Source organism: Camelina sativa, chromosome 10, assembly GCF_000633955.1.
Source record: "Camelina sativa cultivar DH55 chromosome 10, Cs, whole genome shotgun sequence".
Taxonomy (NCBI): Eukaryota; Viridiplantae; Streptophyta; class Magnoliopsida; order Brassicales; family Brassicaceae; genus Camelina; species Camelina sativa.
Genome location: NC_025694.1, coordinates 19,017,886 through 19,039,875, shown reverse-complemented (window position 1 = coordinate 19,039,875; position 21,990 = coordinate 19,017,886). Strand labels below are relative to the sequence as shown.

The 21,990-nt window shown below is 38.6% G+C and overlaps 4 protein-coding genes across 5 annotated transcripts; all 4 read left to right on the top strand.

The window, feature by feature from the left end:
* LOC109127011 lies at positions 7,142 to 8,109 on the top strand. Its single transcript, XM_019231064.1, has 2 exons — positions 7,142 to 7,252; positions 8,016 to 8,109. The coding sequence occupies exons 1-2, from the start codon at positions 7,147 to 7,149 to the stop codon at positions 8,102 to 8,104; spliced, it is 195 nt and encodes a 64-aa protein (XP_019086609.1). The 5' UTR covers positions 7,142 to 7,146; the 3' UTR covers positions 8,105 to 8,109.
* On the top strand, positions 9,815 to 10,562 carry LOC104719318 (beta-glucosidase 42-like). Its single transcript, XM_019231063.1, has 3 exons — positions 9,815 to 10,018; positions 10,334 to 10,400; positions 10,459 to 10,562. Exons 1-3 carry the CDS (start codon positions 9,914 to 9,916, stop codon positions 10,524 to 10,526), a joined length of 240 nt encoding a protein of 79 aa, XP_019086608.1. The 5' UTR covers positions 9,815 to 9,913; the 3' UTR covers positions 10,527 to 10,562.
* LOC109127010 (beta-glucosidase 42-like) lies at positions 10,701 to 12,111 on the top strand. The gene is made up of 3 exons (XM_019231062.1): positions 10,701 to 11,292; positions 11,420 to 11,454; positions 11,708 to 12,111. Exons 1-3 carry the CDS (start codon positions 11,218 to 11,220, stop codon positions 11,916 to 11,918), a joined length of 321 nt encoding a protein of 106 aa, XP_019086607.1. The 5' UTR covers positions 10,701 to 11,217; the 3' UTR covers positions 11,919 to 12,111.
* On the top strand, positions 15,641 to 21,973 carry LOC109124651 (acetyl-coenzyme A synthetase, chloroplastic/glyoxysomal). 2 transcript variants are annotated; one of them, XM_010437213.2, is made up of 20 exons: positions 15,641 to 15,761; positions 16,062 to 16,117; positions 16,499 to 16,712; positions 16,817 to 16,960; positions 17,078 to 17,233; positions 17,335 to 17,457; positions 17,554 to 17,722; positions 17,983 to 18,065; positions 18,162 to 18,263; positions 18,342 to 18,430; positions 18,514 to 18,604; positions 18,964 to 19,077; positions 19,272 to 19,348; positions 19,434 to 19,512; positions 19,598 to 19,666; positions 19,774 to 19,949; positions 20,104 to 20,160; positions 21,063 to 21,153; positions 21,420 to 21,518; positions 21,645 to 21,973. In XM_010437213.2, the coding sequence occupies exons 1-20, from the start codon at positions 15,705 to 15,707 to the stop codon at positions 21,828 to 21,830; spliced, it is 2,232 nt and encodes a 743-aa protein (XP_010435515.1). In that variant the 5' UTR covers positions 15,641 to 15,704; the 3' UTR covers positions 21,831 to 21,973. The 2 variants fall into 2 exon arrangements, with proteins under 2 accessions (XP_010435515.1, XP_010435516.1); XM_010437214.2 differs by lacking the exon at positions 15,641 to 15,761 and adding an exon at positions 15,768 to 15,867.

Sequence of the window (21,990 nt, the reverse complement as noted above, 5' to 3'; positions counted from 1 at the left end):
AGTATGGGACCAATAGTTGTAGTTTATGTATTATTATGTTATTATCTATTATTTATTATTTATTAAAAAAAAACAGGTCGGGTCGTTTTAGTTTGGTATCAGAGCCCTTACGGTTCTAGGTTTGGGTTCACTAGGTTTCTGTTGTGTTGTCTGGGATTACATGTCTTGATTGATTATGTGAGTTAGTCAATTGTGTGTGGCATAGAGTCCTAGAACATCTTCTTCGAGCCTACATTGTGATTTCACGGTGAGTTTTGTTTTTGTTTTTGTGTTATGTTTATTGTGTGCTTAGCTTTCTGCTCATGGTAGTGCAGATGGTTAGAGAGGACGCTGTTGCTGGTCGTGGTCGTGGACGCGGACGTGGTCATGGTAGGGGCAGAGTCCCAGTGGTTAGTGAGACTGCGGACCAGAGTGTGACATCAGAGGGTGTCGGCGAGTCGCAGGGTGTCCAGGAGGATTCCGTGGGTGTGGCCGGAGGGGGCGGTGTTGATGCTCCAGTAGCCGGTGATGTTTTGGCCCCAGTTGCGGGTGTCCCAGTGGGTGGAGTCCTGGGTGTCGACCTTGCGGGTTTGCTGGCACAGTTGTTAGAGCGGTTGCCACCTGTGGCACCGGCTCAAGCTCAGGTAGTGCCACCAGTGGTGGCGGAGGAGAGGCAGCCAGTGGCTGCGGATGTGGGAGTCCATTCTCGTTATATCAGCATGCTGACAGAGATGGGCCGTATTGGTACCGAGCGGTTTTCGGGAGGTACAGATCCTACCGCTACGGATGCGTGGAGGAGGAGTGTGGAACGTAACTTCCATACTATGAGGTGTCCTGAGGGATTCTGGGTGGACATTGGGGTCCATTATTTGACTGGTGATGCGCAGTTGTGGTGGAGTTCTGTGGCAGCCACGAGAGTGCAGAGGGAGATGTCTTGGGCTGACTTCGTCTTGGAGTTCAACCGCAAGTATTTCCCTAGGGAGGCACTGGATAGATTGGAGGTGCAGTTCCTTGAGCTAGCTCAGGGGACTCGGTCAGTGCGTGAGCTTGACTTGGAGTTCAGTCGACTTCTGGGGTATGGGGGTCGGGATATGGAGTCTGAGGAGGCTCAGATCAGGAGGTTTTTGAGGGCCCTACGTGATGATTTGAGGGTTCACTGTAGAGGGCGAAGTTATGCTACGCGTGCAAAGCTGGTGGAGACTGCAGCAGGGATTGAGGAGGACATACGGGCACACTCAGTGACGATTAGTCCAGCGGTTCAGCCTAGTAGGGCTCAGCAGCAGGGTGGTTCTAGCAGGGGCGGCAAGCCTGTGCAGGGAAACAAGAGGAGGTGGGAGGCTACGCAGAGATCGAGTGGTGCGAGTTGCTTCGGTTGTGGGAGCAAGGATCACAGGATTGCTAGTTGTCCTAAGAGGAGTGCTCCGACGGCAGGGGTTCGTGTGTGCTATCATTGCAGGGAGTCGGGACATATCAGGCCCATGTGTCCCAAGTTTCAGCCGGTGGCAGTGGCAGCGTTGCAGCAGGTGCAGCCTAGGGGGCAGTAGGTGGCACGGATTGAGCAGGCGCCACAGGTTTACACGACTGCAGAGACTGGTGGGACCAGTGCCGGGGCGATCACAGGTATAATTTTGGTACTATAACTTTGTGAATTCTTAGTAAGTTCAGATTTTATATTTTCCTATGATAAAGTGTTAGGTTCTCAACACATGAGGTTTGTGTAGGGACCTTGTTGGTGGGCGGGTTTAAGTCCCACATTATGTTTGATTCTGGAGCTTCTCATAGCTTCATTACTCCGGAGTGTGCAGAGAGTCCGGGAATCAGAGGGGATCCCGGGGAGCGTACAAGAGCTGTCAGAGTTGCAGGAGGCAAGTTCCTGAGAGTTATTGGACGTGGTAGGGGAATTGATATTCATATCGCGGGAGAGTCATGGCCATCGGATTTGCTTATCAGTCCAGTGGAGCTGTATGATGTTATTCTCGGGATGGATTGGATGCATCGGCATATGGTACATTTGGACTGCTATCGGGGTAGAGTGGAGTTTGAGCGTCCAGGAGGGAAGTTGGTTTTTCAGGGTATTAGACCGACTTCGGGGAGTCTGGTGATCTCGGCCATTCAGGCTAGGAAAATGATCGAGAAGGGCCGGGAGGCTTATTTGGTTACCATATCTATGCCAGAGTTAGTGGGGAAGTCTACGGTTAGCGGTATTCCAGTTGTAGAGGAGTTTGAGGATGTGTTCCAGTCGTTCCAGGGGTTACCACCATCTTGGTCTGATCCTTTTACGATTGAACTGGAACCAGGGACGATGTCATTATCCAAGGCTCCTTACAGAATGGCTCCAGCAGAGATGGCAGAGCTGAAGAAGCAGTTAGAGGATTTGTTGAGTAAGGGATTCATCCGTCCTAGTGTATCATCGTGGGGAGCACCGGTGTTGTTTGTCAAGAAGAAGGATGGGAGTTTCCGGTTGTGTATTGATTACAGGGGTTTGAACCGGGTCACTAAGTTGACAGGGAAAGATATTCCTTTTGTTTGGTCAGAGGAGTGTGAGGAAGGTTTTGTAAGCCTGAAGGAGATGTTGACTACTGCGTCAGTGTTGGCTTTGCCTGAGCAGGGAGAACCCTATGCGGTTTATACAGATGCATCTAGAGTTGGTTTGGGGTGTGTTCTGATGCATCATGGGAAGGTGATTGCCTACGCTTCGCGGCAGTTGTGGAAGCATGAAGGCAACTATCCTACTCATGATCTGGAGATGGGTGCTGTAGTTTTTGCCCTGAAGATTTGCTGATCTTATCTTTATGGTGCAAAGGTGCAGGTGTTTACAGATCATAAAAGTCTGAAGTATATATTCACTCAGCCTGAGCTGAATTTGAGGCAGAGGCGGTGGATGGAGCTTGTGGCAGACTATGATTTGGAGATAGTCTATCATCCTGGTAAGGCTAACTTGGTTGCAGATGCTCTGAGTCGGAAGAGGGTAGCTTCGGCTCATGAGCAAGAGATGGAGTCTCTGGTAGGAGAGATCGGTTTGTTGAGATTGTGTGCTGTGTCTCAAGAACCGTTGGGTTTGGAGGCGGTTGATAGAGCAGATATTCTGAGCAGAGTGCGGTTGGCTCAGGAGAAGGATTTGGGGCTGGTGAATGCCTCAAAGGATATGGATTCAGAGTATCAGGTCTCAGATAATGGTACTATCTTGGTGTACGGTCGGGTTTGTGTGCCCAAGGATGAGGAGTTGAGGCAGGAGATCCTTAGAGAGGCTTATGCGAGCAACTTTTCTATTCATCCAGAAGCGACTAAGATGTATCGTGATCTCAAGAAGTACTATCATTGGGTCGGGATGAAGAAGGATGTAGCTAGTTGGGTCGCGAGGTGCGATGTGTGCCAGCTAGTGAAGAGTCTTCCCATTTCGGAGTGGAAGTGGGATATGATTACTATGGACTTCGTGGTAGGTTTGCCAGTGTCCAGGACGTTTGATGCTATTTGGGTCATTGTGGACCGGTTGACTAAGTCGGCACATTTTCTTACCATTAAGAAGACTGATGGAGCAGCGGTCTTGGCTAAGAAGTATGTGAAGGAGATAGTCAGGTTGCATGGGGTGCCAGCGAGCATTGTGTCTGATAGGGATTCTAAGTTCACTTCGGTGTTCTGGAGAGCGTTTTAGGCAGAGATGGGCACTAAGGTGCATATGAGTACAGCTTATCATCCCCAGACTGATGGACAGTCAGAGAGGACGATCCAGACGCTGGAGGATTTGCTGAGGATGTGTGTGTTGGATTGGGGTGGCCATTGGGCAGATCACCTGAACCTGGTAGAGTTTGCTTACAACAACAGCTATCAGGCGAGTATTAAGATGGCTCCTTATGAGGCTTTGTATGGGAGACCGTGTCGTACACCGTTGTGCTAGACTCAGGTGGGGGAGAGGAGCATTTACGGGGCAGATTTTGTTCAGGAGATCTCAGAGAAGATTCGGGTTATCAAGCTGAACATGTAGGAAGCTCAGGATCGGCAGAGGAGTTATGCCGATAGGAGGAGGAGAGATCTTGAGTTTCAGGTAGGAAACAGAGTGTACCTCAAGATGGCCATGTTGCGGGGTCCGAACAGGTCATTGACTGAGACTAGGTTGAGTCCGAGGTATATGGGTCCATTCAGGGTGATTGAGCTTGTTGGACCAGTGGCTTATAGACTGGAGTTACCTGAGGTTATGCGTGCATTCCATAAGGTTTTCCATGTTTCTATGTTGAGGAAGTGTCTCTGTGAGGATGATCAGTTGTTAGCTAAGATTCCTGAGGATCTTCAGCCTAACATAACTTTAGAGGCGAGACCAGTGAGGGTTCTCGAGAGGAGAATTAAGGAACTTCGGAAGAAGAAGATTCCTTTGATGAGGGTCCTTTGGGACTGTGATTGTGTTGAGGAGCAGACTTGGGAGCCTGAGGCGAGGATGAAGGCAAGGTTTAAGAAGTGGTATGAGAAGCAAGTCGCGACTTGAGCTTGTCTAGCCTGGTCCCATCTGTAATCCGTGGCTGGAGCGGGAATGGAGTATTCCAGCCCATCTCTCTTGTTACTTGGTCGCTTGGGGTGGTTGGTTGTGCGACTAAGTAACAATATGAGGTGGTGCTCGGGGTACAAAGTTGCAGTGAGGCGGGGTTTTTTGAGGAAACATTCCTGAAATAAAAGTTTCCTAAAGTGGAAAGTTTCCAAAAGTGGAAAGTGGTAAAAGTGGAAGTTTTATGTGAGTTAAAATTTGTCCATTTAAGTGGAGAGAGCCTTGGAGGGGCTTGTTTGGCCTTAGTGGCGGTCTTTTGAGACATTGTGTGGCCTTTGTGGCGGGCTGTTTAGCCAGATGTGTGGTCTTTGTGACGGTCCTGTTTAGGACATTTGTTTGGTCTTTGTAACGGTCCTGTTTAGGACATTTGTTTGGTCTTTGTGACGGTCCTTCGGAACAGATGGTCTTTGTGATGGTCCTTCGGGACAGATGGTCTTTGTGACGGGCCTTTGGGACAGATGGTCTTTGTGACGGTCCTGTTTAGGACATTTGTTTGGTCTTTGTGACGGTCCTGTTTAGGACATTTGTTTGGTCTTTGTGACGGTCATGTTGAGGACATTTGTTTGGCCCTTGTGGCAGTGAGGTGATCCATGTAAGGTCATAAGGTATTCCAGTGAGGGGATATGTGGTTGGTATGGCATTGAGATGTCTTACGCGAACCACGGGAAGGGAACCTGGATAGGGATAGGACTCAGACGTGTTCAGAATTGTTTGCTTGCGACTCTTGGGGGACTTAAGTTCTCCTAGTACTGCCATATTTTGAGACTTTGTGGTTTGGGAGTATGGTTGGTATATCGACTTTTGATGACGATCCGAAGGCGCGCTGTAGGGTGGCAACCCGAGAGACGAGTATTGGACTTCCTTATATATTATGGCATGCAGGCTTCGGCCTGATGAGAAGCCAATATTATGGCATGCAGGTTTCGGCCTGATGAGGAGCCAATAAAAACTCAAGGTTTAGGCCTCTGAGTAAAGGAAAGTCCAAAAAGTCGAGAGCAAATAATGCCTGGAGCATGAGTCTATCGCCTAGATGTGACATTTCGTAGACCGGTCGGAGGAGTGCGGGCCGTGGAGACGGTTGCACGGGAGTCCTTGGCTTATGGCTGTTTGAGATTCGAGGACGACTCTATATTGGTGGGGGAGAATTGTAACACCCGTGAACCAAAATTGTGCGTTTTGGGTAAGGGTGTCGATCGACACCAACGGGGTGTCGGTCGACACCAATGTTTTCTGGTTCGACCAGTTCTATTTAATTATCGATTTGGACCGGTTTGGTTTAGAAAAAACCATTGAACCAAGGTTTAAAAGGGAGAAAACGACCTAGGGTCGTGTTATGTTTTTGTCTCACGCCGCTTTGAGAGAAAACAAAGAGAAAGTGTGTTCTTGAGCTTTTTGGTGATTTCTGGGAGATTGGTTGGCGTTTCTTGGGAGATTTGAAACTAGGAAGAAGCTAGAAGGTTGCTGGGAGTGTGGGATTCGTCATTGTTTGTCAGAATCTTCCTGTAGAGAGGTGAGTGCATGACCATGGTTAATCTAAGCCTCTGATTTCATTGTTCTTGCTTGTGTGTTGTTGTTTTGTGTGTTTTCTTGCTGGGGAATGGTTGCTACAGGTTTCTAAGGATGTTTCCGGCTTGGGTTTTGAGTATTGGGCGATTTGGAGGAGTTTGGGAGCGAGATTCGACTCTCGGCTTCTAGCGGATTGCGATTGCAGAGGGAGTGTCGACTGACACCACTTGGTGTCGGTCGACACCAGCAAATTGGGCATCGATCGATACCTCCCTTCCAGCGAGACGATGTTGGGTTTCCTGGTTTGTGTGTCTTGTTTGTTGATTGTTTGGAACATTGATATCATTGTTGCTTGTGTGTATAGCCCAGTAGATGGGAGGATTGACTCACTGAATGTTTATCAAATACTCATGCATCTCAATATGTGTTTGTGGTGCAGGTAAAGGCAAAGTGTGATCGTGGAATCAAGGCGATGAAGAGGAGGATGTTCTAGTGGTTCACTTGGTTGTCTGACTTCTGTTAGGTTGCTAAAGTTGAGTCCTAGAATGTTGTTTAGGATTGCTGGTTCTCTGGTTTATGTTGTTTGGATCATTAGATTATGATTTGGAATTAATGTTGGTTAAGTTTGAATATCAGTTATTTATATTTATTGAATATTTACTGGTTATTGGTATGGTTATTCCGTTATTGTTTGCGATTGTGATTAGATTGCTAGTGTGTATAAAACCACTAGTTGTAGTTTATTTATTATTATATTATTATTTATTATTTATTATTTATTAAAAAAAATATCTAATCGGGTCGTTTTAGTTGGTACGTTTCATTAATAGTTATACTTATACCCCTTTTTCTGACAGCTAATAGGCCTTTACCATTACAATTTTATATAAATATATGATTGAAAAATATATAAGATCGCATATTTTATTTTGTAGACGGGAATATATTTTTCACGAATCTTTTGTATTAAAACGACCATTTTCAGAGAAATTTCTCAGAAATAATTGAAAAGCACGGTTGAGTGGAAAAGTAGTTGATGAGTTTATATATTCTTGATGCTTTATTTACTTCTATATATATAGTATGAGATGGCCTTTGCTATGATAATGTGACAAAGTGGACCATAAATGGCTACAAAGACATCGCAATTAGTTTCTCTTTTTTTTTCTTTGCTTCTTCTGCTTCTATTTGTCTCCTCTCAAGTCGGATTTACACAAGCCCAAAGCGACCAACGTTAGTATTTAGATTATTTTTTCTCTAAAAAGTTTTATGAATTTTCTAAATTTCAATATTATACATCATATATGATACTTCCAACTGATTTATGTAATTTTTCAATACGTTTAGAGGTTATATACGTTATTTTACTTTTCTATGTTCGAGTGTTTTGTTGTTAACACTATATAACTTATAAGAACAACCATCATATGTGAAAAACATATGTTAAATTAATTCTTGGCTTTGCGATTATAGTCCCGATTAGAAATCCCGTTTCAAAATAAGTTTCATTTAAGAAATAGAATAAATAAAGATTATTCGTTCTTATGTGACAGAACTTTTTTTTTTTTTCAGCATGTGATAGAACTTAGAACCTTAAATGTACACAAACTGACAAACCTTATTTGTGTTTTTTTCTTTTTGTTATACATCTATCATATATGATACTAATAAAAATTGAAGGAAAAAAGGAAAACTAATAAAATACATTAGCCAACCCGTATACTTCCAAATATTTATATTTTTTGTTTATATTATTTCTTAATTATTATAAAAAAAATAAATTTAGGATTCTATCGAACAACTTTTCTTAGACTCCATCACATTATACATCATGATTTTTAGACCATTTGAATTTTTTTTTAATTATATAGAATCGCGATGGGGATGTACCACCTAATCAATTACAATATGTTTTTATATTTACTTTTAAAGATTATTTAATAAAGAAACTAGATAAAACTATATTTAATGAAGCAATCTTATTTATTTTGAGCAGCTACAAGTTCACCATCTCGACCAATTCCTCCTCCTCCGCCTCGCTTTTATGTACCTCCTTCAAAATCGCGTAGAGGAAAAGGCACATAACCAGAGTGCATATTGCATGTATTTGTGTTTAGTTTGATGATTAATATTAAATAAATGGTTTTAATAATGTGAAGTGCATGAGGGCAAATATGATTTTTTTTTTTTCAATATGCAATTGAATTTGGATTGAAGTATTGAACAATTGGATATAATAAATGAATGACGTCCAAAACATCCAATTAATTTCAAATTTAGCATGAAAGCATGATGTTTTCCATTTTGACGGAGAAAAGGATCACACAATATTTGTAATTTTATGGTTTTGGCAGATTGATATAAGCATTTTACAGAATGGTGATTTTTTCATTAAATCAATCATGCATTTGATCTCTCTCGCCTCCTCTTTACTTATCAGTTTCAAAGTCATTATTAAGGGTCTCGTTTTAACAGTGCCGGTCCAGCAAAAAATGAGGCCCAATACATAAACATTTTTTTAATGGATTTTATCATTTTTTAAATGGATTTTATAAGGTAAATTTTAAAAGTTGAAGCAAAATCTTAAGAGTTCATAAAATAGAGGCCTATTTTTGGAATAATACATAGATAAAAATTAAAATTTTCAGACCAAATCTTAATTTTTTTGAAAAGTGAGGTCTATATTTGCAATGTAAATGTTTAGTTGGGCCTAACTTTTTTATTAAAAATTTCAAACAGAATTAGAGGCCCAATACATTTGTGTCATAGGGATGTGCGGTGGGCCGGGCCTGCGTTTTAATATACTGGTGATTTTTTTTGACTTTTCATACACTTAAGATGTTGAAAGAGAGAAGTTCATACAACTTGAAGCTAAGATAATATAATGGAAATAATTATAAGGACTCTGTGAGTTTTCTAAATGGATGTTCAACTTCAAGAAGGTTATAATGTCTGACAAAATCTTTTGTAATCATAGCGGATTCAAACTTGAAAACGGGTTTTGCAAAATCCTCGACCAACTAGTGATCATAAACGGTTTGCGCAAATAACGCATAAGAGCTATTGTTTCAATCTTATATGTTAGTTTTAGATGAAAATCTTTCTAAAGCATTTACATTATAAATATATTGAAAATTTATGTGATAGATTTCACTCACTATTCAGTTCTTACATAATCCAATGTTTTCCTGTTTTTCTTCTTATAAAAATTGAATTTCAATACTTTTTATAGTTTAAATTTAAAACAAAACTTTACAACAAAAATCGCAATCCATTGTTTTATAACAACCAATCTTGTCTATCCCTTCTTTTTATTTTCTTCAATTGTTTCTTTATCTCAAGAAATGCATTCTTCAGTTTTAGTGATTTATTGAAAGTTATTATAAGTAAATCTGAAATAAATTAATATACTTGTCCTAATATGTAATTTACAATAAATATCATATTAATAATTAATAGGAAATCAGAACCAGAATTAACCTAAACACAATATTTGGATCTGTATATTAGTAACTAACAAATTCCTTTTAAAATTTTTAAATAACCAAAAACCTAATGATAAAAAATAATTAATCATCAAACTTGGAGTTATTTTCTAGATTAATGTTTGGTTAAAAAAATAATAATAATAATTAAATTACATCAATTTCAATAGACACATTCAAATATTTTAAGTATATTTTGAAAATAAATGAAAACATTGGATTTTTGTCCTTTTAACATAAATATGTAATTTACAAAAAAAAAAATATCATATTAATAAATTAATAGGAATTTCTTCGTATAAACCTAAAAACAATAGTATTTGAGAATTTGTCTCCGCATCTTTTGGAGCTTGCGTCGGGTGAGTAACGCGGACACACACACACACTTATTTGCTTTCAATCGATAAAAATGGCACAGAAGCTTAACTTGACTCATCTCCCCGTCCCTCCGGTCACTCACCGCTCTAGTTTCCCCTCCACCTTCACCTTTGACGTTGCCACTTCCGCTTACCAGGTCTCTCTCTTTCTCTCCCTTTCACTCTCCAAGATCGGGAGTCTTATCTTCGTCTTTCTAGTTTCCGCTTCGTCTTCTACTCTACTGGTGTCCCAATTCCTTGATTCACTTTGCTCTTCTGGAAAATGTTGATTCCGGAATTGAAGTACGAATCCGATTTTAGAAGATTATATGTCTTTGTTTTGAATGTGGTTTGAACTTTGTGTGTACGAATCGGATTTTTGAAGATGCTTCACATAAGCTGTTTTGTACAAAATACTAATCAAATTAGTAAAGCTTTGATGGCGCTAAGTATTATCAATGGTGGTTTTGTAGATTGAAGGAGGCTGGAATGAAGCTAAGAAAGGGCCAAGTATATGGGATAAGTTCACTCATCTCGAAGGTTTGTGGTTTCCTTCTCAGCTTATCCTCATGTCAAATGTTTATTTCATTTTATTTAGGGAAGATTCTTGATGGAAATAACGGTAATGCTGATGTTGATCATTACAATAGATACAAGGTTAAGTAAAGCTTAGAGTGGTAATCTGTATGATGATCTCCTTATGGTGTGCATCTTTCTTTGCTAATAATATTGTTAAATGTTTAATGGTTTCGCAGGATGACATTGAACTTATAGGACAATTAGGATTTGGTGCTTACAGATTTTCCATATCCTAGTCTCGCATTTTCCCTGGTAGGTTTAGGTTCGACAATATTGTCATTTAAACTTTCTACGTTATACTTTATTTTTGTCCGTTTTAATTGAAATCTAGTTAAACTATACTGTGAGATCGCTTCTCTTTCATTTTTAGTTACAACTCGTTTTCCCCGTTTTGTGTGTGTTTGCAATTTACTAATCATGTTTATACTTAAATCTCCATGTCCCCAATCATAGTGAACCCCATGTCAAAGTTGTTGGAAGGTGGAATTTTCCTTTTAGAACCTTCATCATTTGATCTCTAATTTTGGGGAATCATATTGTTTGACTCTTCATCTTTGAAATGATCGGTATTTTCCTATGAGATCCAGGATATTCAAAGCCGTGGGGTTCCCTTAAAACTTGAAATCTTGAGTTCCTTTAGCATTGATGCGTGTGGCCATAAGTTAGTATACAAAGGAATTGTAAACCAATATTTGTTCTTGTGTTCTAGACTTCATGAAAAAATATAAACGTTTACTGACTGAAGGGTGTATAGTCTTTTGTTTTTCATTTGTTCTAGATGGCTTGGGGACTGAAGTCAATGAAGAAGGCATCACTTTCTACAACAATCTTATCAATGGACTTCTTGCAAAAGGTATTTACTCTAACTGAAATGAGCTTCTTTATCTTCGTGTTGATGATACTTACATGAGATGATTAGTATTGCAAGTATTCAGCCATTTGTAACCCTATACCATTGGGATCTCCCATCACATCTCCAGGAAGCAATCGAAGGTTGGACAAATAGGAAATTTGTGTAAGTAGTAAACATATTATTTCAATTTACGTATAAAAAAGGATAACCACATTTACTATTAGGAGTATTGTGTATGACCCCTTTCTTGTGCAAATTTAAGTGGGGCTGATTATATTTAGTCTCACATCACGAGGATTTAGTTTATGCTTCAGAGGGCTATTATCTTTCATTTTTTCACAATTATGATAAAACAAGGAATGCGGCACTTTTCATAGAATTTATTGTTTTAACATTAAATTTTCTTCACGTGCAGCGATTATTTTGGCCTATATGCAGATGCTTGTTTTGCAAATTTTGGTGATAGAGTAAAGCATCAGATCACATTAAATGAACCTCTTAAGATCTCAGTGAATGGTCACTATATTGGTATATTTGCACCTGGAAGAAACGAGAAGCCCTTGATCGAACCATATTTGGTTTCGCATCATCAGGTGTTGGCTCATGCAACTGATGTTTACATATAAAGAAGCAAGTACAAGATACTATAATTATTGTGGTTAAGGAACCTAATTTTTATTTGATGCTCCGTTTCTTATTAAACATAGGCTTTTCATATGTTAAGGTTGCATAAATGCCATTATTGCTTGAGAAAGTGATAAATATCATATAAAGTATTTGCTGACTATGCGTCAAATAATTTGTTCACTTGCAACTCTATATCATTCTTTGAAATGAAAAATTAAAATCCTTTGAAGGTTCTTGTATCCTTTGATTTTTGGAGACTATCCTGCAAGTATGCGCCAGAAACTTGGAGACAATCTTCCTAGATTTACTCCGGAAGAAAAGGAGTTAATGCTTCAGAACTCATGGGACTTTCTTGGCCTAAACCACTACACTTCGAGGTTGATTTCTCATGTCTCAAACAAAGAAGCTGAAAGTGACTTTTACAACGCACAAGAAATGGAGAGGGCTGGTAACAAAGACAAACACAGAAATTACTTTTACTACTAGTATTTTCTTATTAATTACTTCATAATAATTATTCTCTCCTCTTTTCTATTCGTAGTTGAATAGGAAAATGGAGAGACAATAGGTGAAAGGGTAAGAACTCTCGGCTTAGACTCCGCTAAATCTAATGACTCTATTAACTCTTACGCACATGTACTAAAGACAGGTATGCATGAACTAGTAATCAACTGAACAATGTATCTAATTACACACTGCTTCGGATTGGCTTTATATTGTGCCTTGGGGAATCCGAAAGACTTTGAATTACATCAGCAAAAAATACAACCAACCTCCAATATATGTTACTGAGAATGGTATCTACCTATCATTATAATTCTAGTGTTCAGATTAATATGGTACAGCGCATAGTTTGAGAGGACCGGAACAATTTTGTTGGCATTAAACAAGTACTATTTATGGTCATATCGAACTTCTATTTTATATATCTTGAGGTTTAGATCTCTTGGTCCAATACAACAGGTATGGATGACTAAGATGACGGATCTAACTCTATTCATGATATGCTCGACGATAAGCTTAGAGTTTCCTATTTCAAGAGTTGCCAATGTCTCTCAGGCTATCAAGTTAGTGAATATTTTCCTCTTCTTTCATATGTTTACTAGCAAAAAAATACTTAGGAAACGGAGATATAGACATTTGTAGAAAATTATCTAGTAATTCGCATTATACATTGAGGTAACAGTGTAAGCGTTTTGTAAATGGCGAAAAGTGAAACAGAGATGGATTGGACATAAAGGGATACTTTGCGTGGTCGTTGCTGGACAACTTCGAGTGGGCGCAAGGGTACACCAAGTGATTCGGTTTGGTATATGTAGACCACAAGAACCGTTTAACCCGTCACCCAAAATCATATGCGTATTGGTTCATGAAATTTCTGAAAGGTGATGAAGAAAACAAAGGTAAAAAAGACTGAAAACAGGAAAAGGAAAGCCAAAGTTGCTACTTCATTTACATGAATTGCGTTGTGATGTTATAAATTTTGTACCAAATAGATAAATTAGTTGATGATGATGGTATATAGCTATAACAAAACCTAATGGTCTGGGCTACTCTTTCGTTTCAAACTCATTTTCTGATAAGTTTTCGATCTTTTTTCACCCAACAATTGCAAACTCAAGTACGTTGTTTTTTCTTCTTACTCAGGGTGTTTTACATGAAAATATTGTTAATATTATAAGAATCACTTGAGTTCGACTGGCTTAAAAGATGTGTAGACAGTAGATTTACTGGATTTAACAATGTGTAAGCGGTTGGGACTGTTGGTGTTTGCAGAAGCAACTATTTATTACTATTATAGGCGTCATGAAATGGGTGAATGTGCAATATAATCATGACAGGTTGATTTCGAAGTCGGTAGTGATTGAATGAAAATTACTAAGATTTTAACTAAATATTTTTCCAAAACTATGCTGTCTACATAACTAGTAAAGAAAAATTCAAGTGTTAACTATGTAAATATATTATGTAAAACTACTTGATCAATGTACATATTCACTCTTTGCTTAGTTTGATTTATCGATTCTTATCAATCAACGGCTGGGCCAAATTGTCACGATAGTTTTACATAAATTCGGGTTGGCCTAATTACCACGATAAAAGTCGTTGATTGATAAGAATGGAACTGTAAATCTATAATTCTTAGCCACAAAGATTCGATACACATGGTACACGGGAGAACCTTTATAGCACATAACTACAAACATCAATCACCCTTCGATAACAAATCATTGCTTCAGAAGAGCAAATATAGTTAGTGCTAAACCTGACAATGTTTTAATAAGAGTACATCTGCATATGACCCAGCCCATCTATTTTATTTTATATTTTAACTCAGACGTTGTGTTCTGAAAATTGGCCTAAACGCCAACATGGCAATGTCGTCTCATTCTACCAAAGGGTCCTAGGAAAAACCAATAAAAAGAGTTAAAATTTCTTACTAAAAACTTTTATTTTTAATAGACATGTACCCCCTTTTGACTTGATTCTTTTAAAATTGATTTGAACCATGACAAATTCCTATGTTGCATATGCCCTAAGACATGCCTGCATCTAGGCGCTTGTAAAAGCCCAAGTTTTGTGATATCCTTTTAAGACATCTCCAACTATATTTCCAAATTTAGAGGTTCTATTTATTTTTATAATTGAAAAATGCAAAACTAAAATTTTTGTTTCAAAACTTTAGAGTTGATTCCAAAACCTCTACATATAGAACCAACTCTATTTTTGTGTTTGGCATTTTAATTTAATTTTCATATTTTTGAGTTTATAAAAATTGATTTAGAACCTCTTAGAATCATCATTGGAGATGGTCTAATCGATATAGTGATTTAGGCAATTTGTTTCGGGAAAAATTGGTGTAGGTGGTCAAATTATTTGGTTTATATTTTGATTACAATTAGACTCCAATTTATCCACCTATGCACTAGGCCCCTATCAACCGCCTAGATACCGTCTAACAATTTTTTTAACATTTTGCAAAACGTATTACGTATATATAGAAACTAGGGCCCAAAATTTTATGTTCTTGAATTAAGGATTTAATTTAATTTGTGCACAAAAAAAAAAGGTTCAGTTTCTAAGAAATCTGTAATATGAGAGCTCTTTTTGTTTGTGCACAAAAAAAGAAAGAAAGAAAGTTCAGTTTCTTTTGAGATCTGTAATATGAAAGCCCTTTTTGTGTGTTTAGCTCATAATATAGCCATCCAAACCATTGACCGTGCCTGGTTCGTGTTGAAGAAGAGTGTGTCCTACTAGCAGATCAAACTGTACATATGGAACTAGTCAACTAGTGAACCAATATTGAAAAGTCACCAACAGTAAATGCGTAGAAGATAAGATCAGTGTTGTTGGGATATTTAAAAACCAGTGTTATAAGTAGATAAATGATCCCATACGTTTTAAGAAGTAATAATTTATATGTTTATCAAAAACAAGTAATAGAACCAGTACGCACATGAACTATCTTATTTTAGATACGTGTGGTCCCCAATATTACGTTTGAACAAAATCTCTGCATTGTACTTAAATGGTCACAGACACGAACCGTAACGCCCCATGGATGGGAGTCACGTTCATGCCAAATGCGAATATTATGTATGCACAAGTGATATATATATACATAAGTAGGTGAGCACAAGGAGATTTATTTATTCATTATTACAACTAATTATAAAAAAAAATAGAAAAACAGAACAGGAGAGAGAGAGAGAGAGAGAGAGAGAGAGAGAGGAATAATAAATTAACTTAATTAAGGAAAAAAAAAAGAAAAAAGAAAAAAGAAAATGAAAATAGCTTCTTCTTCCCCGATTCTCACCGTTGTCTCCAGCTCTGGCTCATTGGTGAGTTGACTAAATCTATGATCATCTTCTCTCTTTAAATCTCAAGTTTTTTTTTTTTTTTTTCTGTAAATTTCTTGTTTCCACTCTTCTTATCCGAAAACCCACAGTAAGTCATTTTTTCCCAGTTTATTCAATTCCAAAATCAAATTATATGATCTTTGGAATATGAAAGATATGATCTTTGGGTTATTATTGTGTTTATTGTTTATGTTTTGGGTTACGAAAAGTTTCAGTCTTTTTTTTCGATTTTGTTTTGTTGCGGGATCTGATAAAGACTCTTCCTTTTTTTTTTTTGTTCAGGATCCGAAAATTAGTGGATCATCACTTGGATCTCGAATCCTTCCGTCTACTCAAAGGTGAGTTTTTTTTCTTTTCTATAGAAATTTAGAAGGTATGGGAAATGGTGCTTGGGAACCTCCTGTTATAGTGATTATAATAATGATATGATGATGGTGATGATGGCCATAAATAGGGATAAGTGATTCAGGGTTTAGGGGTTTTAAAATCTTTATTATGTTATGATTGATATTTTGATGAGTTGTGTTATGGTCTTGATGGTTATTTATTAGAATAGCTGTCCTTTGAGCTGCATTGGCCACCCTATGGAGTATGAACTTTTCATGGTCCTTTGAATGTTGAACATGATTGCCAGTTTTAGAATAACCATATTAACATAGGTCAAGGCATTTGTCATTGTGGTTTCAGTTTTCTAAGTTATTATTGTGTGTGTATACTAGATCATCCCCATCGGACAATCTTCTCCTCCGTAGGACAATGTCTTCCAATTACCTGAGACATGTCGAGTCCATGTCCCAGCTACCCTCAGGTGCTGGTAAGATCTCTCAGTTAAACGCCGTCGTTTTAGGAGAATCCCTTGCATCCGAGGAGAATGATCTCATCTTTCCCAGCAAGGAATTCTCCGGCCAGGCTCTTGTTTCCTCCCCTCAACAGGTATCTCTTCCAACATCAATTGAGTCCTGAATCAGCACACCTCATCTTCTCTACTTGCTTCAATGATCTGTAAATTAGTTGATCTTCTTGTTATTTGCGTGCAGTACATGGAAATGCATAAGAGGTCGGTGGAGGACCCTGCTGGTTTTTGGTCTGACATTGCGTCTGAATTTTACTGGAAGCAGAAATGGGGTGACCAAGTGTTTTCAGAAAATCTCGATGTCAGGAAGGGTCCTATTCGCATTGAGGTGGATATTTTTCTTCTTTTTTTTTCCTTTCCTAATCCTTTCTCTACTCTTTTCTCTGCATCTCCTATGAGAAAATGTTTTCGGCGTGTTGACATGTATGTAATCTTGTATTACCAGTGGTTCAAAGGGGGAATCACCAATATTTGCTACAACTGTTTGGACAAAAATGTTGAAGCTGGTTTGGGTGATAAAATAGCCATGTACTGGGAAGGAAATGAAATTGGGGTCGATGCTTCCTTAACTTATTCTGAGTTGCTCCAACGAGTTTGCCAGGTATAATAAACACTGCTGTTTGTCCTCTCCAACCACCTCTAGAGCTCTTCTTTCTCATTAATATTCTGGTACTGCGTGTTGCCTTGTCCTTTGTGCTGCAGCTTTCTAATTACTTGAAAGATATTGGAGTGAAGAAGGGGGATGCTGTCGTGATTTATTTACCAATGTTGATGGAACTACCCATTGCTATGCTTGCATGTGCACGCATCGGAGCTGTTCATTCGGTAACCTGTGAAAATTGTACATTTGTCTTCAATGCAACATTTACCTAATTCATTAACACAAAACAAGTTTTGGGAATTAATTCAATTCTTCCCCAGGTTGTTTTTGCTGGATTTTCGGCTGACTCTCTGGCTCAAAGAATCGTTGATTGCAAGCCGAAAGTAATACTGACTTGCAATGCTGTTAAAAGAGGCCCTAAGACTATAAACCTTAAAGCTATTGTTGATGCTGCACTTGACCAGTCTTCTAAAGATGGAGTCTCTGTAGGTTAGTCTCTATTTAACAAAATCATAATTGGGTTCTTTTTCCATCTCTTTCCTGTATTTTGGATTTAACTGGATGTTCCCAATTATCATTTGCTGGTTTTTGCTCTTCATGGTTTTCCCTACAGTTCACCTTTTTCCCATCTCTTTACTCTTTTTTTGAAAGTTTCTTTTCAGAGCACAGCAAATAAAAGATAGGAAACAGACATTGCTTGTTCGTAACTGATGATTTTGGCTGTTTTGTCTTTTCCTCTTTTAAAACAGACGTCTGCTTGACCTATGAAAACTCATCAGCGACAACACGGGAAAACACAAAATGGCAAAATGGAAGAGACGTGTGGTGGCAGGTAACTAATGACCTCCCTTATAATTCGAGAAAATGCATTCACTTCATTTTTCCAATGGTTCTTATAGTCTTCTGTGGGTGGTGGTGATCTGTTTAGGATGTCATTCCTAAATATCCAACATCATGTGAGGTGGAATGGGTTGATGCTGAAGATCCCTTGTTTTTGCTCTACACCAGTGGAAGTACTGGGAAGCCAAAGGTAATTTTGGTCCCTGGTTAGATTGATTCTTTAACCTTGTTTATTTTATGCTTCTCTCTTAATATGGGTTCTTTGAAGGGTGTCTTACACACAACTGGAGGGTATATGATCTACACTGCTACAACATTCAAATATGCATTTGACTACAAACCAACAGATGTATACTGGTATGCATTTGTCTTGACTGTTAAAATTCCTTACTAAAATGCTATGCTATAGAGTGCTAATCTCTTTCCTTCTCTAACATAAGGTGTACGGCAGATTGTGGTTGGATAACTGGCCATAGCTATGTTACTTATGGACCAATGCTAAATGGAGCCACTGTTGTTGTCTTTGAAGGGGTAATTTACTTAGACATTGTATATTTTTAGTGGTATATGATTTTCTATCAGTTAATGCCTTGGATCAATGATTCAACTCTAGGTTCCTCTCTCATAGTATCAGTTAATGTCTTGAATCAATGACTCAACTCTAGGTCCCTCTCCCATAGTATCAGTTAATGTCTTAAATCAATGATTCAACTCTAGGTCCCTCTCTGATAGTATCAGTTAATATCTTGAATCAATGATTCAACTCTAGGTCCCTCTCCCATAGTAATACGCCAAGAGCTATCAACAGTTAAGATGAAATGGTTTTACTATTGCTCTCTTTCACTTTGATTGATCAGCTGGATGTGATAGTATCATCTGTTTTTGAACAGGCTCCAAACTACCCTGATTCTGGACGCTGTTGGGATATTGTTGACAAACACAAGATTTCTATATTTTATACTGCCCCAACGTTGGTGAGGTCTCTCATGCGCGATGACGATAAGGTAAGATATTTGCAATCTTTCTGTTATGGTGAAAAAGTAACCAGCATTGTAAATGATGCTTTGAAAGCTACAAAATTACGGGTGTATTAATTTCCCTTAAATACTTGTTAGTAAATTAAGCCTTATGTGGAGATAATACTTTTAGGTATCTAAATCATTTACTAATTATTCTCAACTTATTTTGATTGTTATAGTTTGTAACACGTTATTCTCGCAAATCGTTACGGGTCCTTGGAAGTGTGGGAGAGCCCATTAACCCGAGTGCTTGGAGGTTTTAACTCTAATATCTCTATTTTTATTCTTGCAATCAGTTGAATGAGATTTATATTTAATTTTTTACCAATTCTTTGATGTAGATGGTTCTTCAATGTAGTCGGTGATTCAAGGTGTCCCATTTCAGATACGTGGTGGCAAACTGAAACTGGTGGATTCATGGTAACTCTCTGCTCTCTCTCTCTCTCTTTATGTCTCTTGAAACCTCTAGAATTCTCTCTCTCATGTTCATCAAATTGCATCGCAGATAACCCCATTACCAGGTGCTTGGCCGCAGAAGCCTGGTTCAGCTACTTTCCCTTTCTTTGGTGTTCAGGTCTGTGATCAGGAGTGCAAATGTTAATTTAGCATATTGCTTTGTCCTACAGATATTCGTCTTTGGAGGGCTTCATTCTCAACTCTATCTCTCTGTGTATTCTGCAGCCTGTCATAGTTGATGAAAAAGGCAATGAAATCGAAGGCGAGTGTGGTGGTTATCTTTGTGTGAAAGGTTCATGGCCCGGGGCATTTCGAACTCTGTTTGGGGATCATGAAAGATATGAAACCACATACTTCAAACCTTTTGCCGGATATTATTTCAGTGGTGATGGTTGCAGCAGGTGGGCAATCTTTCAACTTTTGACAAAACCAAAATTGTAGTTAGTGTGTCATTTTTCAACTATGGCTTAGATAGAATCATATTAATGTATTTGATAATATCCAAAGTCGATTGATTTTTACTAAGTTAATAATAAGTTTGATTTTGTATTCCAGAGACAAGGATGGTTACTACTGGCTAACGGGGAGGGTTGATGATGTTATCAACGTCAGGTAGAAGACAATTTTAAAATGATGTCAATCAGTTCTCTAAACCTCGTATAATATTCCTACCGCTTAAGTTTGTGTTTTTTATAATGCACAGTGGCCATCGAATTNTGATTCAAGGTGTCCCATTTCAGATACGTGGTGGCAAACTGAAACTGGTGGATTCATGGTAACTCTCTGCTCTCTCTCTCTCTCTTTATGTCTCTTGAAACCTCTAGAATTCTCTCTCTCATGTTCATCAAATTGCATCGCAGATAACCCCATTACCAGGTGCTTGGCCGCAGAAGCCTGGTTCAGCTACTTTCCCTTTCTTTGGTGTTCAGGTCTGTGATCAGGAGTGCAAATGTTAATTTAGCATATTGCTTTGTCCTACAGATATTCGTCTTTGGAGGGCTTCATTCTCAACTCTATCTCTCTGTGTATTCTGCAGCCTGTCATAGTTGATGAAAAAGGCAATGAAATCGAAGGCGAGTGTGGTGGTTATCTTTGTGTGAAAGGTTCATGGCCCGGGGCATTTCGAACTCTGTTTGGGGATCATGAAAGATATGAAACCACATACTTCAAACCTTTTGCCGGATATTATTTCAGTGGTGATGGTTGCAGCAGGTGGGCAATCTTTCAACTTTTGACAAAACCAAAATTGTAGTTAGTGTGTCATTTTTCAACTATGGCTTAGATAGAATCATATTAATGTATTTGATAATATCCAAGGTCGGTTGATTTTTACTAAGTTAATAATAAGTTTGATTTTGTATTCCAGAGACAAGGATGGTTACTACTGGCTAACGGGGAGGGTTGATGATGTTATCAACGTCAGGTAGAAGACAATTTTAAAATGATGTCAATCAATTCTCTAAACCTCGTATAATATTCCTACCGCTTAAGTTTGTGTTTTTTCTAATGCACAGTGGCCATCGAATCGGAACTGCTGAAGTGGAATCTGCTCTGGTTTTACATCCTCAATGTGCAGAAGCAGCTGTTGTAGGCATAGACCATGAGGTATGTGGACTAACTATGCATAAGTTGTTGGGATATGAAGCACAGTAAGATACTGATACGACTTCATATGTAATGAACATTTAGCTTGTTAGTCATTGAGCTTAAATAGAAATGACTTATGATGTTTAGGGTGTCTAGTAATTGGTTCTTCGGTTTGATTTTGTTCTTGATTCTGCGTTCCTCGTTTACCAGTGTGAATAATTGATTTAGTTTGGTTCTAATCAGGAACCAATGGAACTAATAGTCAAGTCTCTTGCCTGTTTCAGGTGAAAGGTCAGGGTATTTATGCGTTTGTCACTCTTCTGGAGGGTGTTCCTTACAGCGAGGAGCTTCGGAAAAGCCTAGTACTAATGGTCCGAAATCAGGTATGATATATATTAAGAAAAGAAGTGAATAGTTAAAAGCTTAAGAGATGCTAAGCTTTTGAGGAACTGTTACTTGCACACTTTGTTATTGTAACGAGGTTTGTTATAAAATTTTGCCATTTTCAGATTGGGGCTTTTGCAGCACCGGACAGAATACATTGGGCACCAGGGTTGCCAAAGACGAGAAGCGGAAAGATAATGAGGAGAATCTTGAGAAAGATTGCTTCAAGGCAATTAGAAGAGCTTGGAGATATAAGCACACTTGCGGATCCTAGTGTAGTTGATCAGCTTATTGCACTTGCTGATGTGTGATGTAAACCAATACCGTATGACCCAATGGAGAGTGATGGAGTTTTGTGCATTTTATGTTTCTAGTGTCTTATAGAGGAATCGGTACTAAAAAATCTGAAACAAGATTCAGGTGTTTGGGAGGAATAAAGTAAGCTGACTATATTGTTGTGTGTTTTTAATA

Bases quoted from the DNA above. Each gene is read 5' to 3' on its own strand.
- LOC109127011 (XM_019231064.1), top strand. From the start codon at position 7,147: ATGGCTACAAAGACATCGCAATTAGTTTCTCTTTTTTTTTCTTTGCTT. The intron at 7,253-8,015 runs GTTAGTATTTAG...TATTTTGAGCAG, and splicing joins ACAAGCCCAAAGCGACCAAC to CTACAAGTTCACCATCTCGA.
- LOC104719318 (XM_019231063.1), top strand. From the start codon at position 9,914: ATGGCACAGAAGCTTAACTTGACTCATCTCCCCGTCCCTCCGGTCACT. The intron at 10,019-10,333 runs GTCTCTCTCTTT...GTGGTTTTGTAG, and splicing joins TTGCCACTTCCGCTTACCAG to ATTGAAGGAGGCTGGAATGA. The intron at 10,401-10,458 runs GTTTGTGGTTTC...CATTTTATTTAG, and splicing joins TAAGTTCACTCATCTCGAAG to GGAAGATTCTTGATGGAAAT.
- LOC109127010 (XM_019231062.1), top strand. From the start codon at position 11,218: ATGGCTTGGGGACTGAAGTCAATGAAGAAGGCATCACTTTCTACAACA. The intron at 11,293-11,419 runs GTATTTACTCTA...TCACATCTCCAG, and splicing joins CAATGGACTTCTTGCAAAAG to GAAGCAATCGAAGGTTGGAC. The intron at 11,455-11,707 runs GTAAGTAGTAAA...CTTCACGTGCAG, and splicing joins TGGACAAATAGGAAATTTGT to CGATTATTTTGGCCTATATG.
- LOC109124651 (XM_010437213.2), top strand. From the start codon at position 15,705: ATGAAAATAGCTTCTTCTTCCCCGATTCTCACCGTTGTCTCCAGCTCT. The intron at 15,762-16,061 runs GTGAGTTGACTA...TTTTTTGTTCAG, and splicing joins TCTCCAGCTCTGGCTCATTG to GATCCGAAAATTAGTGGATC. The intron at 21,154-21,419 runs GTATGTGGACTA...TGCCTGTTTCAG, and splicing joins TTGTAGGCATAGACCATGAG to GTGAAAGGTCAGGGTATTTA.